This window comes from Caretta caretta, chromosome 14, assembly GCF_965140235.1.
Source record: "Caretta caretta isolate rCarCar2 chromosome 14, rCarCar1.hap1, whole genome shotgun sequence".
NCBI classification, from domain to species: domain Eukaryota; kingdom Metazoa; phylum Chordata; order Testudines; family Cheloniidae; genus Caretta; species Caretta caretta.
In genome coordinates this window covers 48,004,496-48,022,130 of record NC_134219.1, presented here as the reverse complement: position 1 = coordinate 48,022,130, position 17,635 = coordinate 48,004,496, and the positions used below count along the sequence as shown (strand labels likewise).

At 56.0% G+C, this 17,635-nt stretch overlaps 1 protein-coding gene across 1 annotated transcript; it reads right to left on the bottom strand.

Moving 5' to 3' along the window:
* Positions 1-1,303: 1,303 nt before the first annotated feature.
* Positions 1,304-16,644, bottom strand: LOC142069154 (uncharacterized). Its single transcript, XM_075119584.1, has 2 exons — positions 16,326-16,644; positions 1,304-8,882 (listed from the first exon to the last, which is right to left on the bottom strand). The coding sequence occupies exon 2, from the start codon at positions 8,456-8,458 to the stop codon at positions 1,475-1,477; it is 6,984 nt and encodes a 2,327-aa protein (XP_074975685.1). The 5' UTR covers positions 8,459-8,882; positions 16,326-16,644; the 3' UTR covers positions 1,304-1,474.
* Positions 16,645-17,635: the final 991 nt, after the last annotated feature.

Sequence of the window (17,635 nt, the reverse complement as noted above, 5' to 3'; positions counted from 1 at the left end):
TCCATGGCACTGGGTTTCTCTGAGGCCTGGTTTCCATGGCACTGGGTTTCTCTGAGGCCTGGTTTCCATGGCACCTAATTTGTCTAAGGCTGCATTTCCATGACACTTGGTTTCTCTGAGTCCTGGTTTCCATGGCGCTGGGTTTCTCTCAGGCCTTGTGTCCTTCGCACCTAATTTGTCTAAGGCCTGGTTTCCATGACACCTGGTTTCTCTGAGTCCTGGTTTCCAGGGCACCTGTTTTCTCTGAGGCCTGGTTTCCAGGGCACCTAATTTGTCTAAGGCTGCGTTTCCATGACACCTGGTTTCTCTGAGGCCTGGTTTCCAGGGCACCTGTTTTCTCTGAGGCCTGGTTTCCAGGGCACTGGGTATCTCTGAGGCCTGGTTTCCATGGCACCTAGTTTGCCTGAGGCCACAGAGAGGAAGGCCTTGGGCAGGATGGAGTTTACAGTGGTGCCGGGGCCACACTCAGAACGGGCCCCACTGCCCCCCCTGAGGCCCCACTCCCTCCCACTCCTCTTCTGACTGGCGAACAAGAAGTCAGAACTGCAGCCTCCTTCGGCATTCCAGGCCTGGCTTCAACACCCAGACACTGGACTCTATGGTGAGTGGTTACCGAAAACCAACTTCATCACAGGTAGGGTCCGCTAATCCCGAGAGATCAGCCAGACAGCCGGGTCAGTATAGCACTCAGATCTTACCCAATAACCGGACTGCTGCCAATCGTTTAGTAGCTAATAGCTGAAGGTTTATTTACAAGCAAAAAGAAAGAGGAAAGAATTAAAATGGTCAAAGAAATCATGTACATATCATCATGGCAACGTTCTTGGATCAGGTTTGTAGCAGTGATGTTATGGACTGTTGGCTTGTACAGTCTCTGGTAACTTCCTACAGATTGGAAGGTCCTCAGTCCATAGTCAATCTGCTCCTTTTAGTGTAAGGTCAGAGATCAGAGCAGGAAAGAGGCAAAATGGAGATGCTTCCAGGGTCTTTTAAACCTTCTCCCATGTGGAGGGGATGCTCTCCGCCTTAGTTTATGCAAAATTGCAGGCACAAGATGGAGTTCAAGGTCACATGAGCAAGTCACAGGCCCTTCGATGAGTCACAGAAGCAGCCATTATCCATATTCTGGCTAAAGCGTCCACTGGAAGGCTCATGGGACCGGGACAAGCTTCTTCTGTGGCCCATGGAGAGAGTTAAGTGTTCTTTAACGGGCCATCAACTTGAACAGTCCATTCAAAGTGGCTGGTAACCTGGGTGTAACTGCCCTGTGGGTGTTGCTCAGGAATACAGCACGCGGGTAGGATGCCAGTAGAGAGTCAATATTTATCACTTCGGGGACAAGGATGATACAGGTCTATGAACAGGAGAATCACACTTGATAGTAAATTTCCCTTGATTCCTTACATGATGCACTTCTTACAGGCTTTGGTGCAATGGTTCAACAGTGTTAGCAGCAAAGACATACGGTCCGATTTCAATCATGCGGCGTCTCAGGGGGTTCGTGCTCTGGCTCTGGTGGAGTGTGTAACTGAGCCAGGTTTATGTGCCCTGGGAGCTCCCCAACCTCGTACTGGGCTCTCCCGTGCCTATATCGCAGAGAGATCTCACACTGCCCCTCTCCTGACAGGAACTCCAGTCTATTCCTGTCCCAGCAGATCCCCATCCTGGCGTTCCCTTGCACCCACGGGGGCTCCCGGCTGAACCGGGAAATGGCCTCCCGAAAGCAGACACTCAGCTCCTTGCCCAGCCCCCCCCAGCGCCCCAGTCTGTCCCACACCCTCGCTAGGTCTGCGACGCTCAGCGGCTCTGGGCTGGCGTGTGACCAAGTCACTGGCCTGTCCCCTCCCAGCTCTGTGATGTGATACTGGGGTTCCCCATCGGCGAGGAGCATGGAGATCTCACACTGCCCCTGGCCAGACACTAACTCCAGTTCCTCCCCACCCCACCGGATCAGCAGCCTGGCGTTCTCCTGCACGCACCGGGGCTCCTGAACGAATTGGTCCAAGGCGTGGGAAATACAGGCTCTTAGGATACCGGTGTCTTCCTGACAGGACCCCAATTTTCTCAACACTCTCTGTAGGATGTCGGCGCTTAGTGGTTCTGCGCGGGCGCATAACCGAGCCAGGTACATGTGCACGGAGAGCTCCCCAACCTCGTACTGGGGTCTCCCGTCCCTACAGCACACGGAGATCTCACACTGCCCCTCCCCTGACAGGAGCTCCAGGGTCCCTCCATCAGACCTGATCCTCATCCTGGCGTTCCCCTGCACACAGCGGGGCTCCTGGCTGAACTGGGAAATGGCCTCCCCAAAGCAGCTGCTCAGCTCCTTGCCCAGCGCCCACCAGCGCCCCAGTCTGTCCCGCACCCTCTCTAGGTCTGCAACGCTCAGCAGCTCTGGGCTGGCGTGTGACCAAGTCACTGGCCTGTCCCTTCCCAGCTCTGTGATGTGATACTGGGGTTCCCCATCGGCGAGGAGCACCGAGATCTCACACTGCCCCTGGCCGGAGACAAACTCCAGCTCTCCCGTGCCCCACTGGATCAGCAGCCTGGCATTGTCCTGCACGCACCGGGGCTCCTGGCTGAACTGGGAAATGGCCTCCCCAAAGCAGCTGCTCAGCTCCTCGCCCAGCCCCCGCCAGCACCCCAGTCTGTCCCGCACCCTCGCTAGGTCTGCGATGCTCAGCGGCTCTGGGATGGAGTGTAACCAAGTCACTGGCCTGTCGCCTCCCAGCTCTGTGATGTGATACTGGGGCCTCCCATCGGCGAGGAGCACGGAGATCTCACACTGCCCCTGGCCGGAGACGAACCCCAGCTCCTCCCTGCCCCACTGGATCAGCAGCCTGGCGTTCTCCTGCACGCACCGGGGCTCCTGGCGGAAACCCTCCCAGGCTCGGTAAAAACAGGCGGTCAGAGCACCAGTGTCTCCATGACAGGCCCCCAGTTCACTCAACACTCTCCTTAGGGTGTCTACGCTCAGTGACTGTCTGGGGGTGCGTAGCTGAGCCACGTACACATGCACTGGGATCTTCCTAACATGGTACTGGGGTTTCCCGTCCCCACTGCTCACGGAGATCTCACATTCCCCGTTCCCCGAGGTGAACGTGAGCTGCCTCCTGCCCCACTGGACCAGCAGCCTGGCGTTCTCCTGCATGCACCGGGGCTCCTGGCTGAACCCCTCCCAGGCTTTGTGCAATCGGGCCCTCAGCGCAGCAGTGTCCCCCCGACAGAGACCCAGCTCAGTGTAAAATTTGAACAGGCTGTCAGCACTGAGCGGGTCATTGCGGAAACGTAACCTGGCCACATACAAGTGCCCTGGGAGAGTCTCAACATGAAAATGATAACGGGGATTTCCTTCCTCATAGGATACAGAGAAAATGTACTGCCCCTCCCCTGACAGGAACTCCAGTCTCCCCCTGTCCCAACACAACCACGTCCTGGCATTCTCCTGCACACACCGGGGCTCCCGGCTGAACTGGGCAATGGCCTCCCCAAAGCAGCCACTCAGCTCCTTGCCCAGCGCCCCCCAGCACCGCAGTCTGTCCTGCACCCTCTCCAGGTTACTGATGCTCAGCGGCTCTGGGTGCGAGTGCGTCCAAGCCACAAACACGTCCCAGGTTTTCTCTGTGATGTGGTACTGGGGCTCCCCGGCGCTGCAGGACACACTGATCTCACACTGCCCCTGCCCAGAGACGAACTCCAGCTCCCCCTCATCCCAGCGGACCAGCAGCCTGGCGTTCTCCTGTACGCACCGGGGCTCCTGGCTGTAACCCACCCAAGCTCTGTGCAATCGGGCCCTCAGCGCAGCAGTGTCCCCCCGACAGAGACCCAGCTCAGTGTGAAATTTCAACAGGCTGTCAGCACTGAGCGGGTCCTTGCAGGAATGTAACCGGGCCACATACAAGTGCCCTGGGAGAGTCTCAACATGAAAATGATAACGGGGATTTCCTTCCTGATAGGAAACAGAGAAAATGTACTGCCCCTCCCCTGACAGGAACTCCAAGCTCCCCCTGTCCCAACACAACCTCATCCTGGCATTCTCCTGCACGCACGGGGGCTCCCGGCTGAACCGGGCAATGGCCTCCCCAAAGCAGTCGCTCAGCCCCTTGCCCAGCGCCCCCCAGCACCGCAGTCTGTTTCGAACTCTTTTCAGGTTACTGATGCTCAGCGGCTCTGGGTGCGAGTGTGTCCAAGCCACAAACACGTCCCAGGTTTTCTCTGTGATGTGGTACTGGGGCTCCCCGGCGCTGCAGGACACGCTGATCTCACACTGCCCCTGCCCAGAGACGAACTCCAGCTCCCCCCCGTCCCAGCGGATCAGCAGCCTGGCGTTCTCCTGTACGCACCGGGGCTCCTGGCTGTAACCCACCCAAGCTTTGTGCAATCGGGCCCTCAGCGCAGCAGTGTCCCCCCGACAGAGACCCAGCTCAGTGTGAAATTTCAACAGGCTGTCAGCACTGAGCGGGTCCTTGCGGGAATGTAACCGGGCCACATACAAGTGCACTGGGAGAATCTCAACAAGAAAATGATAACGGGGATTTCCTTCCTGATAGGAAACAGAGAAAACGTACTGCCCCTCCCCTGACAGGAACTCCAAGCTCCCCCTGTCCGAACACAACCTCATCCTGGTGTTCTCCTGCACACACGGGGGCTCCCGGCTGAACCAGGAAATGGCCTCCCCAAAGCAGCTGCTCAGCTCCTCATCCAGTGCCCCCCAGTCCTCCAGTCTGTCCCGCACCCTCGCTAGGTCTGCGACGCTCAGCGGCTCTGGGCTGGCGTGTGACCAAGTCACTGGCCTGTCCCCTTCCAGCTCTGTGATGCGATACTGGGGTTCCCCATCGGCGAGGAGCACGGAGATCTCACACTGCCCCTGGCCAGACACTAACTCCAGTTCCTCCCCACCCCACCGGATCAGCAGCCTGGCGTTCTCCTGCACGCACCGGGGCTCCTGAACGAATTGGTCCAAGGCGTGGGAAATACAGGCTCTTAGGATACCGGTGTCTTCCTGACAGGACCCCAATTTTCTCAACACTCTCTGCAGGCCGTCAGCACTCAGTGGTTCTGGGCGGGCACATAACCGAGCCAGGTACATGTGCACGGGGAGCTCCCCAACCTTGTACTGGGGTCTCCCATCCGTACAGCACACGGAGATCTCACACTGCCCCTCCCCTGACAGGAGCTCCAGGGTCCCTCCATCAGACCTGATCCTCATCCTGGCGTTCCCCTCCACACAGCGGGGCTCCTGGCTGAACTGGGAAATGGCCTCCCCAAAGCAGCTGCTCAGCTCCTTGCCCAGCGCCCGCCAGCGCCCCAGTCTGTCCCACACCCTCACTAGGTCTGCGACGCTCAGCGGCTCTGGGCTGGCGTGTGACCAAGTCACTGGCCTGTCCCTTCCCAGCTCTGTGATGCGATACTGGGGTTCCCCATCGGCGAGGAGCACGGAGATCTCACACTGCCCCTGGCCGGAGACAAACTCCAGCTCCCCCCCGTCCCACAGGATCAGCAGCCTGGCGTTCTCCTGCACACACCGGGGCTCCTGGCGGAAACCCTCCCAGGCTCGGTAAAAACAGGCGGTCAGAGCACCAGTGTCTCCGTGACAGGCCCCCAGTTCACTCAACACTCTCTGTAGGGTGTCTACGCTCAGTGACTGTCCGGGGACACGTAGCTGAGCCACGTACACATGCACTGGGATCTTCCTAACATGGTACTGGGGTTTCCCGTCCCCATTGCGCACGGAGATCTCACATTCCCCGTTCCCCGAGGTGAACGTGAGCTGCCTCCTGCCCCACTGGACCAGCAGCCTGGCGTTCTCCTGCACGCACCGGGGCTCCTGGCTGAACCCCTCCCAGGCTTTGTGCAATCGGGCCCTCAGCGCAGCAGTGTCCCCCCGACAGAGACCCAGCTCAGTGTGAAATTTCAACAGGCTGTCAGCACTGAGCGGGTCATTGCGGGAACGTAACCGGGCCACATACAAGTGCACTGGGAGAGTCTCAACATGAAAATGATAACGGGGATTTCCTTCCTGACAGGATACAGAGATCTCACACTGCCCCTTCCCCGACAGGAACTCCAGGCTCCTCCTGTCCCAATCCAATCTCATCCTGGCATTCCCCTGCACGCACGGGGGCTCCCGGCTGAACTGGGCAATGGCCTCCCCAAAGCAGCCACTCAGCTCCTTGCCCAGCGCCCCCCAGCACCGCAGTCTGTCCCGCACCCTCTCCAGGTTACTGATGCTCAGCGACTCTGGGTGCGAGTGTGTCCAAGCCACAAACACGTCCCGGGTTGTCTCTGTGATGTGGTAATGGGGCTCCCCGGCGCTGCAGGACACGCTGATCTCACACTGCCCCTGCCCGGAGACGAACTCCAACTCCCCCCCATCCCAGCAGATCAACAGCCTGGCGTTCTCCTGCACGCACAGGGGCTCCCAGCCAAATCCCCTCCAGGCTGTGTACAAGCAGGCCCTCAGCGCAGCAGTGTCTCCCCGACAGAGACCCAGGTCAGTGTAAAATTTGAACAGGCTGTCAGCACTGAGCGGGTCCTTGTGGGACCGTAACCGGGCCACATACAAGTCCCCTGGGAGAGTCTCAACATGAAAATGATAACGGGGATTTCCTTCCTGATAGGAAACAGAGAAAATGTACTGCCCCTCCCCTGACAGGAACTCCAGGCTCCCCCTGTTCCAAGACAACCTCATCCTGGCGTTCTCCTGCACGGACGGGGGCTCCCGGCTGAACCGGGCAATGGCCTCCCCAAAGCAGCTGCTCAGCTCCTCGCCCAACCCCCCCCAGCACCCCAATCTGTCCCGCATGCTCGCTAGGTCTGCGACACTCAGGGATTCAGGGCTGGCGTGTGACCATGTCACTGGCCTGTCCCCTCCCAGCTCTGTGATGTGATACTGGGGTTCCCCATCGGCGAGGAGCACGCTGATCTCACACTGCCCCTGCCCAGAGACGAACTCCAGCTCCCCCCCGTCCCAGCGGATCAGCAGCCTGGCGTTCTCCTGCACGCACCGGGGCTCCTGACTGTAACCCACCCAAGCTCTGTGCAATCGGGCCCTCAGCGCAGCAGTGTCTCCCCGACAGAGACCCAGCTCAGTGTGAAATTTCAACAGGCTGTCAGCACTGAGCGGGTCCTTGCGGGAACGTAACCGGGCCACATACAAGTGCACTGGGAGAGTCTCAACATGGAGACAATAACAGGGATTTCCTTCCTGATAGGAAACAGAGAAAATGTACTGCCCCTCCCCTGACAGGAACTCCAGGCTCTGTCCGCTCCAACACAACCTCACCCTGGCGTTCCCCTGCACGCACCGGGGCTCCCGGCTGAACTGGGAAATGGCCTCCCCAAAGCAGCTGCTCAGCTCCTTGCCCAGAGCCCTCCAGCGCCCCAGTCTGTCCCGCACCCTCGCTAGGTCTGCGACGCTCAGCGGCTCTGGGCTGGCGTGTGACCAAGTCACTGGCCTGTCCCTTCCCAGCTCTGTGATGCGATACTGGGGTTCCCCAGTGGTGAGGAGCACCGAGATCTCACACTGCCCCTGGCCGGAGACGAACTTCAGCTCTCCCCTGCCCCACTGGATCTGCAGCCTGGCGTTGTCCTGCACGCACCGGGGCTCCTGGCGGAAACCCTGCCAGACTTGGTCAAAACAGGCCCTCAGGGCACCAGTGTCTCCATGACAGGACCCCAGTTCACGCAACACTCTCCGCAGGGTGTCAGTGCTCAGTGACAGGCGGCGGCCACGTAGCTGAGCCACGTACACGTGCTCTGGGATCTTCACCACACGGTACTGGGGTTTCCCGTCCTCATAGCTCACTGTGATCTCACATTCCCCCTTCCCCGAGGTGAACCTGACCTGCCTCCTGCCCCACCGGATCAGCAGCCTGGCGTTGTCCTGCACACACCGGGGCTCCTGGCGGAAACCCTCCCAGGCTATGTCAAAACAGGCTCTAAGATCATCAGTGTCCCCCTTACAGGACCCCAGTTTGTCCCGCACACTCCACAGAGTGTCGGTGCTCAGTGGTTCTGGGTGGGCTTGTAACCGATCTAGGTACATGGGCACGGGGAGCTCCCCAATATCGTACTGGGGTCTCCCATCCCTGTAGCACACTGAGATCTCACACTCCCCCTCCCCTGACAGAAACTCCAGGCTCCCCCTTTCCCACCGGATCCCCATCCTGGCGTTCTCCTGCACGCACCGGGGCTCCCGGGAGAACCTCTCCAGGGCAAGGTCCAGGCAGCAGCCCAGCTCCTCGCCCAGCTCCCCGCGTCGCTCCAGTCCGTCCCGCGCTCCCTGCAGGGTCTCCATGCTCAGCGCCTGGGGGCGGGCGCGTAACCTGGCCATATACACGTCCCCCGTGGGCTCTGCGACGTGGCCCCGGGGCTCCCCATCGGTGTCACACACACGCATCTCACACTCCTCCCCTGAGGTGAGCGTCAGCTCTGCCCCCTCGCTGCGGTCTGCCATCCTGGGGCTGCCCCCACACACGAGGGCTCCCTGCTGGACTGAGTCGAAGCAGCTTCTCCGGGATTTGGGTGCTTCCTGCTGGTGAGTCACTCTCTGCACTGTGATCTGCAACTTATCCCACTCACAGATTTTGGGTTGGATCCTGATGAAGGCCGATCCACAGCCCTATTGGTCACTTGCCCGTTCCACTCGCCTTCTCTCCTCTGACGCACCCGTGCCACGGGCCAAGATCCGGTTTTGTGTTGCCCTGAGTGGGGCTCTAGGTCGGAGTCCTGCAGAGTGGGGCTGAAACAGGCTCTCAGCTCATCCGTCGCATTCGCAGGGCAGAGCAGACGCAGGTCACAGGGATTCAGTTCGGTCCTTCTGGGGCATCCTCCTCCCAAGGGCTCTGCTCAGCTTCTCTCCTGCCCTGCTCCAGCAGGTCCTGAGAAGGAAACGAGAGACGCCCATTTCAACTGGAGAACATTAGGGCTGGTCAGGGGCACAGGTGCCGACTCTGTGGGTGCTCTGGGTCTGGAGCAGCCAAGGGGGGGGAATGGTGGGTGCGCTGAGTACCCACTAGCAGCCCCCCTATCAGCTTCCCCCCCAACTCCCCCAATGCCTCCCGCCCGCTGGTGGGCCCCGCAGATCAGCGCCTCCCCCTCCCTCCCTGCACCTCCCGCCCGCCACCATCAGCTGTTTTGCAGTGTGCTGGGGGCTCTGGGGGGGAAGGAGGAGGAACGAGGACACGGTGCGCTTGGGGGAGAGGAGGGGCAGGAGTGGGAAGAAGCAGGTAGGGGTGGGGCTCTGGAGGAGGCGGTGGACTGAGAGCAGGATCTGCGTTTACGTGGCTGCAGGACATGTTCAGCTTGTGCAGGGTTTGGGAGCAGAGGCACCAAAGGAACGAAGGGCGGTGACACTGCGTGTCACCACGCCCGACTTTCTGGTATCTGGCAGATCCCTGCCATTTACCGCTCCTGAGTTTGGCACCTGGTCTCCTATACAACGCCTGGGGAGAGCCGGGCACAGAGACAGCGATTCACAAAAGCCAGCAGGTTGGGCAGGGGGCCACCTAAACCAGCCAATGGGAGGGGTGCACGGTGGATAAATAATTGAAGAGTCATTGGAGCAGGGGGACTGGATCCTGCTTTAAGGAGCTTTAGAGTTTGGCTTATACCATGAGCTGTCAGCAGTGATGGGCTGTTATCTGCTATATGGACCAGCTGCTAGAGGGGGACACACTTTGCCAGGGTACCAGCAGTACCCTGTGACCAGCCAGCTCTGTTGCTCACAAGCAGGTGCCCGGTGGGTCACTGGCTGGGACTGCTGATCTGGGCTGGGGAGGGAGCTGTCTGCAGTTTGTGCTTTGTGCAAAGGAAGGGAAAGACCAGAGAAAACCTGGACGTTGCAAGTTATGGTTACGCTCGAGGAGATAAACACCAGAAATGCCAGATAAGTTCACCCAAACAACTATGTGTCACCCTCCTTAGAACAACTGAAAACAGGAGAGAGCCCGGTCCTCAAGGAAAGAAACAAACCGTGGTATGTTTGGAAATACACAGCTGAGGCCACCCAAGCAACCTTATCTCTGCCCTTTGTGTCACTCCTAGGAACACCTGAACTCCATGGTCCATCGCTGAGATAAGTCCCCACTTCTGTCTAAACTATGAAGTAGCAGAGGGGTGACCCACAAGTCTCTGCAGGCAGCAAGAGCCTCTTTGATGGTGGAAATGGGCATGGCTGGAGGAAGAAGGGCCTCATGGGACGCCACAACTTCAGAGAATTGCCCCAAATCAGGGTTAAAAACAATCTACAGGATGAGCTCAGATGTCCCCACATGGTGGGTGCTGTACTCTCACCTGTCCAATTCTGGCTGCACCTCTCTCCGTGAGAAGAGAGGGGAACATGAGATGTAGGGTTGCCAGTTTTGGATGGACATATTCCTGGAGGTTTCATCACATGACATAATCTTTAACTAAAGATTAAGCTTTAATTTCTGGAGACCCCAGGACAATCCTGGAGACTTGGCAACCCCACTAGATGGTGACAAAGAGAGAGTAACCCCAAGACATGTGATCTGCTTACAGGTGGGCTCCAGGGAGCCCTGAAATCTCCCCAATTTCTGTCCTCTCCCCCAGCCTGGGAACGGCCAACGCCTTTATCCTCATTAAACTTTCAGTTTCCAAATGACACCAGACACCACCTGAGAGAGGCTGCTCAGAACTGGAGCTGGGCTTTTTCTGATCAACATGGACTTTGAAATCAAATGAGACCTGCAAAGCTGGATTATCCACTTTCAACTACTGCTGTGTCACTTATTGCAGACACAGAGTTAGGGAAAGGAGGGTCAGTTCTGGTCTGTGCCTGCCACTTGTGTTGGGAGGGGAAAGACACAGCTCTGGGTGTAAGGCCCTTCACCCGGCCCGAGTTGCCTGATATTCCCGTCCAAGGTCTTTGGTTCTGAAAGGAAGGGACAGTGACATACAGAGGACATGGAAATCCCCTCTGGGAGCCTGGGCCAGGCACTGTAACATCAGCTGTTTTGGATACAGGGAGCCTCCTCCCCACTCCCAGCTGCGCTCCCTCTGAGGGCAATTCCGGCCGCCTGACTGGGATTAGTTATTATTAGTTATTCTCCCACGCAAATAACTTCCGTCACTTAAAGTTAAGTTTGCTGAATGCCTTTCAGAACCAGCCAAAACAATCCCACCCTGGCTAAAAGCACCCAAACACTGCCCACTAAGGTAACTGCAAGATAAGGTGACGTAACAAACAATTTTGACATCAACCTAACCAGTCAGATCAGATCCTCAACTGGTGTCAATCACCACAGGTCAGCTGATGTCAATGATCCACACCCAAACATCCTCAATTCTGACCCTAAAACAAAAACATTCCCAATAACTAGAAGATTTAAACTCATCTTGTCCATTTGTCATAGATGTTAAATCCAGAAGGGACCACAGTGATAATCTAGCCTGACTTCCTGTATCACACAGGCCAGAGAATGTTATCCTGTGACTCCTGAATCAAGCTTAATAACTTACGGTGGAACTAGAGCATATCTCTTAGAAAGACCAATCCAATCTTAACTTAAAAGTTCCCATCATGGAGATCCCACCACACCACATGATAACCTGTTGCAATGGTTAATTACCCTTAATCGTCAAACATCTGTGCCTTATTTCCTGATTGAATTTTTCTAGTTTCAACTTCCAGTCCTCAGATTTTGTTCAGCCTTTGTCTGCTTGATTAAAGTGCCCTCTACTATCAGAGATTTACTCCTTGTGTAGGATCGTATATAAACAGATTGAGCTTCTTAAATCTCTCTAAGCCAGATGGAAACTAGGGATCTCACTACCTTTGTGGATTGATCTTTCTATATATTTTTACTTCTGTTTTTATTTTCATATGTCTTCTCTGTCCTTTTAAAAATGTGGACCTGAGAACAGGCCATAGTGTCCAGTATTGGCCTCACCAGTGCCATAGACGGAGAGGTAATATCCTCTGTCCACTCCTCTTTTGATACATCCATGGATCACATTAGCTCTCTTTAGTCAAGTCTTTTTCAGAGTCCCTGCTTTTCAGGACAGTCCCCCACCCTGTAAGCTTATGCTCAAATAAATTTGTTAGTCTCTAAGGTGCCACAAGTACTCCTTTTCTTTTTGCGAATACAGATTAACACGGCTGCACCCTGTAAGTGTAGCCTACATTCTTTGTTCCGAGATCTTTGACCTTGTATTTGCTGATGTTAAAATGCAGGGTTTTTGTTTGCACCCAGATTATTGAATGATCCACATTGGTCTGTATCAGTGACCTGTCTTCACCAGTATACACCTCCCCATCAGTCTTTGTAACATCTGTACATTTTATCAGCAACAGTTTTATGTTTTCTTCCAGATCATTGATAAAGATTTTGAGTAGAACAAATCCCAGTGAGACCTCTCTAAAAACACCCCCACTAAGTGATGATTCCCCAGTAAGAATTACATTTGGGGATCAATTAGCCAGTTTTAATTCAATTTAATATGGACAATATTGTTTTGTGTCAAGCTAGTTTTTTTAATCAGAATGTCCTGCTGTCTACGGGTATGTCTACACTACAGAGACGATACCAGCTTAGGTATGTTGGTATCGCTATCCCGGCATAGCCCCATAGTGCAGACAGGGTCACACAGAAGGGTTTTTCTGTCAGTGCAGGAACACCACCTCTCTGAACAAAGCTAGTTATGTTGATGGAAGCCCTCTTCCGTCGACATAGCTGCATCTACACTGGGGTTTTGTTGGCATAGCTATGTTGGCCCAGGGTGTACACTTTTCACACTGCTGCGCGACGTAGCTGTGTTGACATAGCTTTAAAACCTAAGTCAAATGCCTTCCCGAAGGAGAGAGAGTAGGATTGAATGAAGGAGAGAAATTGTGAGGGATCTCAGAACAGAGAAAGAGGGGAAGCCCAGACCCCCTGGGGAGAGAAAGGTGAATTAAGCCCAAGTTGCTCACGCTTTGGCTTCAGCCCGGGTGGCAGAGCTTAGGGCCTCAGGCTTCTGCCCCATGCAGTGGGGCCTTGGCTTTCTGCCCTGGGCCCCAGTGAGTCTAATGCTGGCCCTGCTTTGAGGACCCCCTGAAACCTGCTCGCAGCCCCCCAGGGGCCCCGGACCCCTGGCTGTGAACCACGGTCCTATACAATCACCCGTTACTGGGCCCCACGTGGGGTTAACTACAGTGCCCGGCTCCTTGTTTGCTGTCAAATAGTAATAAAAACAGTCTCGCTGTCTGGCCGCTGACTCCATGAGCTGCTTTCCCTGGGGGCTGGTGTCTTGCTGGCCTTTTTGGGGCAATATTTTTCTCTGCTGCCCCCTTTCCCTGACACCTGGTTTCCATGGTACCCAATTTCCCTGAGGCCGGGTTTCTCCATGGCCCAGTGTTTCTGAAATCTGGTTGCCATAACACATGATTTCCCTGACCCCTGGCTGCCAAAGTACCCTGTTTCCCTGATGCCGGCTTTCTGTATCGCCCGGCTTCCCTATGGCTTGGTTTCCATGGCACCCAATTTCCCAGAGGCCTGTTGTCGTTGAAACCTGGTTTCTGAGGCCTGGTTTCTACACAGCCTGTTTTCCCAGAGGCCTCGTTTCCATGGCACCCAGCTTCTTTGTGGGCCTGTTTCCCTGAGGCTTGTTGTCCTTGTAGCCTGGTTTCTCAGGCCCAGTTTCTGTACAGCCTGGTTTCCATGGCACCTGGTTTCTCTGAGGCCTGGTTTTCGTGGCACCTGGTTTGTCTAAGGTCTGCTTTCTATGGCACCTGGTTTCTCTGAGGCCTGGTGTCCATGGCACTTGGTTTCTCGAAGGCTTAGTTTCCATGTGTCACGGAGTCCCTGGGCGATGCTCTGGAACTGCTCCCCATGAAGCCAGTCAGGACTCTGGGGCAGTCGCCTTTCTGTGAGCAGCCTGTCTTCAGGACACACAGCTCACACAGCTTCCACCTTCCTGGGTCTGACCTCGGAGCATTCAGCATCCTCTGCCTCTCCGTGCGCTTCCCACCGCGAGTCCGCCCAGGCGGGGTCCTGGGGAAGCCAGAGGCTCCTGCACCCCAACTCCGCAGTCAGACGTGACTCTCAGCCAGCCAGTAAAACAGAAGGTTTATTAGATGACAGGAACATGGTCTAAAACAGAGCTTGCAGGTGCAGAGAACGGGACCCCTCAGCTGGGTCCATTTTGGGGGGCAGTGAGCCAGACAACCACGTCTGCCCTTCACTCCATGTCCCAGCCAGCCCCAAACTGAAACCCCCTCCAGCCCCTCCTCCTCTGGGCTTTGTTCCTTTCCCGGGCCAGGTGGTCACCTGATTCCTTTGTTCTCCAACCCTTCAGCTCTCACCTTGCAGGGGGGGAAGGGCCCAGGCCATCAGTGGCCAGGAAACAGGGTGTCGGCCATTCTCTGTGTCCAGACTCCTGCACACACCTGCCCTCTAGGGCTCTGCAATGATCATACACCCTTACTCCACCCCCTAGATACTTAAGAACTGCATAGGGGAAACTGAGGCACCCCCACACTATTCAGAGGAAACATTAAGAACAGTCCCACTTCGTCACATCATGACACCTTGTTTCTTTGAGGCCTGGTTTCCATGACACTTAAGTTTGTCTAAGGCCTGGTTTCTATGGCACCTGGTTTCTCTGAGGCCTGGTTTTCGTGGCACCTAGTTTGTCTCAGGCCTGGTTTCTACGGAACCTGGTTTCTCTGAGGCCTGGTTTCCATGGCACCTGGTTTCTCTGAGGCCTGGTTTCCATGGCACCTGGTTTTTCTGAGGCCTGGTTTTCGTGGCACCTAGTTTGTCTAAGGCCTGGTTTCTATGGCACCTGGTTTCCATGGCACCCAGATTCCCTGAGGCCTGGTTTCCATGGCACTGGGTTTCTCTAAGGCCTGGTTTCCAGGTGTAACAAAGTGGGAATGTTCTTAATATTTTCTCTGAATACTGTGTGGGTGCCTCAGTTTCCCCATGCATTTCTGAAGTATCTACGTGTGGGATAAGGGTGTGTGCTTGTTGCAGAGCCTTAGAGGGCAGGGGTCTGCACAGAGAATGGCTGAAACCCTGTCTCCTGGCAACTGATGGCCTGGGCCCCTCCCCTGCAAGGTGCCAACTGAAGGGGTTGGAGAACAAAGAGATCAGGTGGCCTCCTGGCCCGGGAAAGAGACAAAGGCCAGAGGAGGGGCTTGTCATAACCATAGAGGGAGCCTAAATTCCTCCTTAACTGTAAGGAGTTAAGAAGCTCAAGTAACCTGGTTGGCACCTGACCAAAGGAAGCAATGGGGACAAAAGATACTTTCAAATCTGGTGGCGGGGGGGGGGAGGTTTTGTTTTGGGTTCTTTGTTTGTGTGGCCATTCGCTCTTGGGACTAAGAGGGACCGGACATCAATCCATGTTCTCCAAATCTTCCTGAACAAGTCTCTCTTATTTCAAACTTGTAAGTAACAGCCAGGCAAGGTGTTTTCATTTACCTTTGTTTTCTCAACTTGTGAATTTTCCCTTTGCTAGAGGAAGGTTTATCCCTGTTTTGTTGTCACTTTGAAACTAAGGCTAGAGGGGGTTCCTCTGGGCTCTTTGAATTTTCTGCTACTCTGTAGGGTTAACTACCAGCCTAAGTTTACAGAGGTGATTCTTTTACCTTTTTCTCTTTAAATAAAATCCTTCTTTTGAAGAACCTGACTGATTTTCCCATTGTTCTAAGACCCAGGAGTTTGGGTCTGTCGTCCCTTTGTAACCAATTGGTGAGGATATGTGGTCAAGCCTTCCCCAGGAAAGGGGGTGTAGGCATGGGGGAATATCTGGGGGGAATAGGACTCCAAGTGGTCCCTTCCCTGATTGTTTGTTTGTTAAATCACTTGGTGGTGGCAGCGATCCCAAGGCAAGAAAGGAATCTGTGCCTTGGGGAAGTTTTAACCTAAACTGGTAAGAATAAGCTTAAGGGGTCTTTCATGCGGATCCCCACATCTCTCCCCTCGAGTTCAGAGTGGGGAAGGAACCCTGACAGGGCTGGAGGGGGTTTCAGTTTGCAGCTGGCTGGGGAAATGGAGGTGACGCAGCTACCAAGAGGGATTTTACAGTTAACTGGCTGGCTGGGTGTCCATGAAAGGGAGGTATCGCCCCACTTTATTTGTCACAGGGGCTGACCCCTCTCTGGCAGCTTACCTCAGCAGCCGCGGTGCTACTGGCAGGGGTTCAAAGGAGCCGCCCTTTCTCCCGAGTCAGCGTTGCCTATTGGCACGAGTTGGGCAGGGTAGGGGAACCCGGGCCCACCCTATCCTCCGGGTTCCAACCCAGGACCCTATGAAACCCGTTACCCGGGGTCAGGTCTCCGCATACTCAAAGACATCTGCTGGGCCACTTCCTACCCTTAGTCCTGTCTCGGGCGTCTCTCCCACCGGTCGCAGCTCGACGTCCCCTTCGGGGCCCGCGACTGACAGGGCTCCCGCGCCGCAGTCTGGGGGTTCGGCTTTGGCGGTCTGGAATCCCGGCGGCTTCTCGGCAGGGGCTCGCGGCGCACGTCCACTCTCCTCTCCAGCCAGTGCAGACTGAGCCGAGCTGCTCCCTTTTATACGCTCCCTCCGCCACCGGGCACATGCCCAGCAAGGGTGAGGGGGTGTGGACTCTTGGCCCCAAGGCACTTGCATCATCAGAGTGGGAGGGTTGATACAACCTCTCGCAGGGAGAGTGGGGTCTGGTGGGTTAGAGCAGGCAGGGACTGGGAGGCAGGACTCCTGGGTTCCCTCCCTCCCGGCTCTGGGAGGAGAGTGGGGTCTGGTGGGTTAGAGCAGGCGGGGACTGGGAGGCAGGACTCCTGGGTCCTGTTACAACTTGGCTACACTGAAGCCTAATTTGGATGAGGGCCAGGTGCATATGTGAACTTCCTTCACGCTCTGTGACTCCATCCAGACCCGTTCTCATCGCAGAATCACTCCACGTTTCAACAGGCCCTTTTCTCCACCCCTTCCCGGTGAGAGGCAGAAACCTGGAGGAGTCTGAATTACCCTTGACAGGGAAATCGAAAGTTAAGGTCTTCTGGGAAGGGTGTGTCTGTGTGTGAGTGTTCTGGGGACATCTTGAGGGGTTCACAAACAGCAACTTGTGGCCAGAGACGCAGGGAGGCAGGGGCCCCGGGTTAGTGTCTGTCTGTCCCGTTACCAGCCGCCTGCACTGGGTGGGGAGTTGGGCCCAAGGGGGCAGGGCTCTGGGGGGTAGGAGCTGCTGGGGGGGGATGAGGACAGGGTACTGCAGGGAGGCAGAGGGTTTGCGGGAGCTGGGTGCAGGCGGTTAGGTTCAGGGCGCTGGGATGCAGCTGGGAGACTCTGGGGGACGGGGGGAAATCGGTCGTGGGCTCTCAGCTCCCCTTTGAGGCACAGCAGGGATGAGTTTGTGGAGGACTCAGCCCCACTGGGAAAACGAAACGTTGGGGCAGAGTTTTTCTTTACTTATGTTGAAGTGAATCAGTCGGCCTCCGGGTTCACACTGGGGTCACAGAGATTGGAATCTGGCCCTGATCTCCATCCCTAGGATGCCTGGGTTCCATCCTGGCTCTGGGAGGGGAGGGGGGTGTGGTGTTGTAAGCAGGGTGGACTGAGAGCCTGGAGACAGGACTCCTGGGTTCTCTCCTCAGCAAACGGGTCTGACACGGAAAGACTGGAGGAAAATGTTCAGAGAAAGT